General features: G+C 29.1%; 1 protein-coding gene across 3 annotated transcripts; it reads left to right on the top strand.

Moving 5' to 3' along the window:
* The first annotated feature begins 196 nt into the window (after positions 1-196).
* Positions 197-1604, top strand: LOC105557854. Of its 3 annotated transcripts, XM_012005233.1 has the most exons (4): positions 197-242; positions 442-478; positions 699-949; positions 1191-1604. In XM_012005233.1, coding segments are annotated over exons 2-4 (441 nt in total). In that variant the 5' UTR covers positions 197-242; positions 442-476; the 3' UTR covers positions 1379-1604. The 3 variants fall into 3 exon arrangements, with proteins under 3 accessions (XP_011860623.1, XP_011860614.1, XP_011860631.1); XM_012005224.1 differs by having other exon boundaries at positions 207-478; XM_012005241.1 differs by lacking the exons at positions 197-242; positions 442-478 and having other exon boundaries at positions 495-949.
* Positions 1605-1626: the final 22 nt, after the last annotated feature.

The raw sequence follows: 1626 nt of genomic DNA, 5'->3' as shown, positions 1-1626 counted from the left end.
AGGAAACCAAAAAGAATATTTAGGTACTGCAGTTGAAAGTAAATTGATATATTTAAAAGTGTGTGATAAAAAATATGCCATAGCTTTAATACATTAATAATAAAACATTATTTTAATATAATATATAACAAAGAATTTCAAATATAATGTAAATAATTTAATATAACAAAGTTAAAATAAATATAAATAAAAAATACAGAGTAAAAAATAGGAAACCGTTTGTATAATATATATAAATGTGTGTAAGTATCAAAGACTGTAGCAGCACGTTGAACTATATACGTCATTACGGCTGCGGTCAAGTTGTCGCTTCAAATACTTCCAAGCACTCTTTTTCTCCTTTCTTTCGGCAAAGATAGAAAGAGAAGAGAAATACAATTGGGAGCATTTGTAGCGGCAGCTTGACCGCAACCTACGTTGTTTCATTGTTTTTGGCGCTAGCTGACATACGACATATGCATAAATAAGTATCACTGATGTAAGTATCTGTATAATGTTTGATAATTTCCAAGTAAATTTATTATTATTGCTTTTCATAGTAGTACTTTTCCATTGGTGTTGTTTGCTAAAATTGGCTACCACGATATAGTATCATTTCTTTAACTTATATCCATACATGGAATAGAGGTTATCATATAACCTCTTTTCCATCAATTTCATATTTTACTGTTGACTTTATTCTATTTTATACGTTTCAGGAAGATGAATCAATTAAAGGAAAAAACAACACATGTTGTTGTCCAATTTATGGTAGATACGCAGTCATCATCTGGTAGCAAGAAGTCGATAGACTTAGTTCCGCGTACATGGCTAACACGATGCACAAATAAGTGGATGTGTTACTTCCCAGAGAAAAAAGATTGGCCCAAGGTCGACAGATGGGCAAGAATATTAAAAAGTGTAGAAAAAGATTGGAAGTTATGGGAAGTGGTAATACTAAAAGAAGCAGGTATGCTACTATAAGGTTATCTACAATACTTTTCGAAGTATATTGTCGAAGTATATTCTCGAAGTATATTGTCGAAGTACTGTTCGAAGTATATTCGAAGTATAGTTTCAGTTATAATATAATTTTATTAATCGAGAATATATGTTTGCAAAAATACAATTAAAATATATGTAATGTAGTCTGTGGTAGCATTTTTATAGGTTGTAATTAGAGATATATTCATAAAGTTATCCTTTTATAGCTAATTATGATCAGGGCAAACGTCGATTGGAGAAAGCTTATATGAATTTAACTGTAGAAACTAGTACTGCCGAAGACACTGATAAAGAGGAAAAAGATACTGGAATTGTAATTCTCGGAAAGGATGATTCACTAGCTGAACTGAATAATATACCACTTCACGTTCCAGTATTAAAAAGTAATTATTAAATATTTTATTAAACATGTATAAAATATGAATATAATATATGAATGGTGCCCATAAACACAATAATACTTTCTCTAATATTCTTAAACTTTCTTGTACAAAATTATATTAATCCGTAATATAATCACCTTTATCAATTACAGTTCTCCACCTTTGTTGTGTGTTGTGAATTTCTTATTTATAAAAATAACTAGTTTTGAAGTAACATTGTAGAAATATTTAGCTCTTATTTTGATTCTGAAATTTTTCA

Source organism: Vollenhovia emeryi, unplaced genomic scaffold (assembly GCF_000949405.1).
Source record: "Vollenhovia emeryi isolate VEMERY1.0 unplaced genomic scaffold, V.emery_V1.0 DF947671.1, whole genome shotgun sequence".
NCBI classification, from domain to species: Eukaryota; Metazoa; Arthropoda; class Insecta; order Hymenoptera; family Formicidae; genus Vollenhovia; species Vollenhovia emeryi.
The sequence above is the reverse complement of the archived record's forward strand: the minus strand, read 5'-3'. Positions and strand labels throughout refer to the sequence as shown.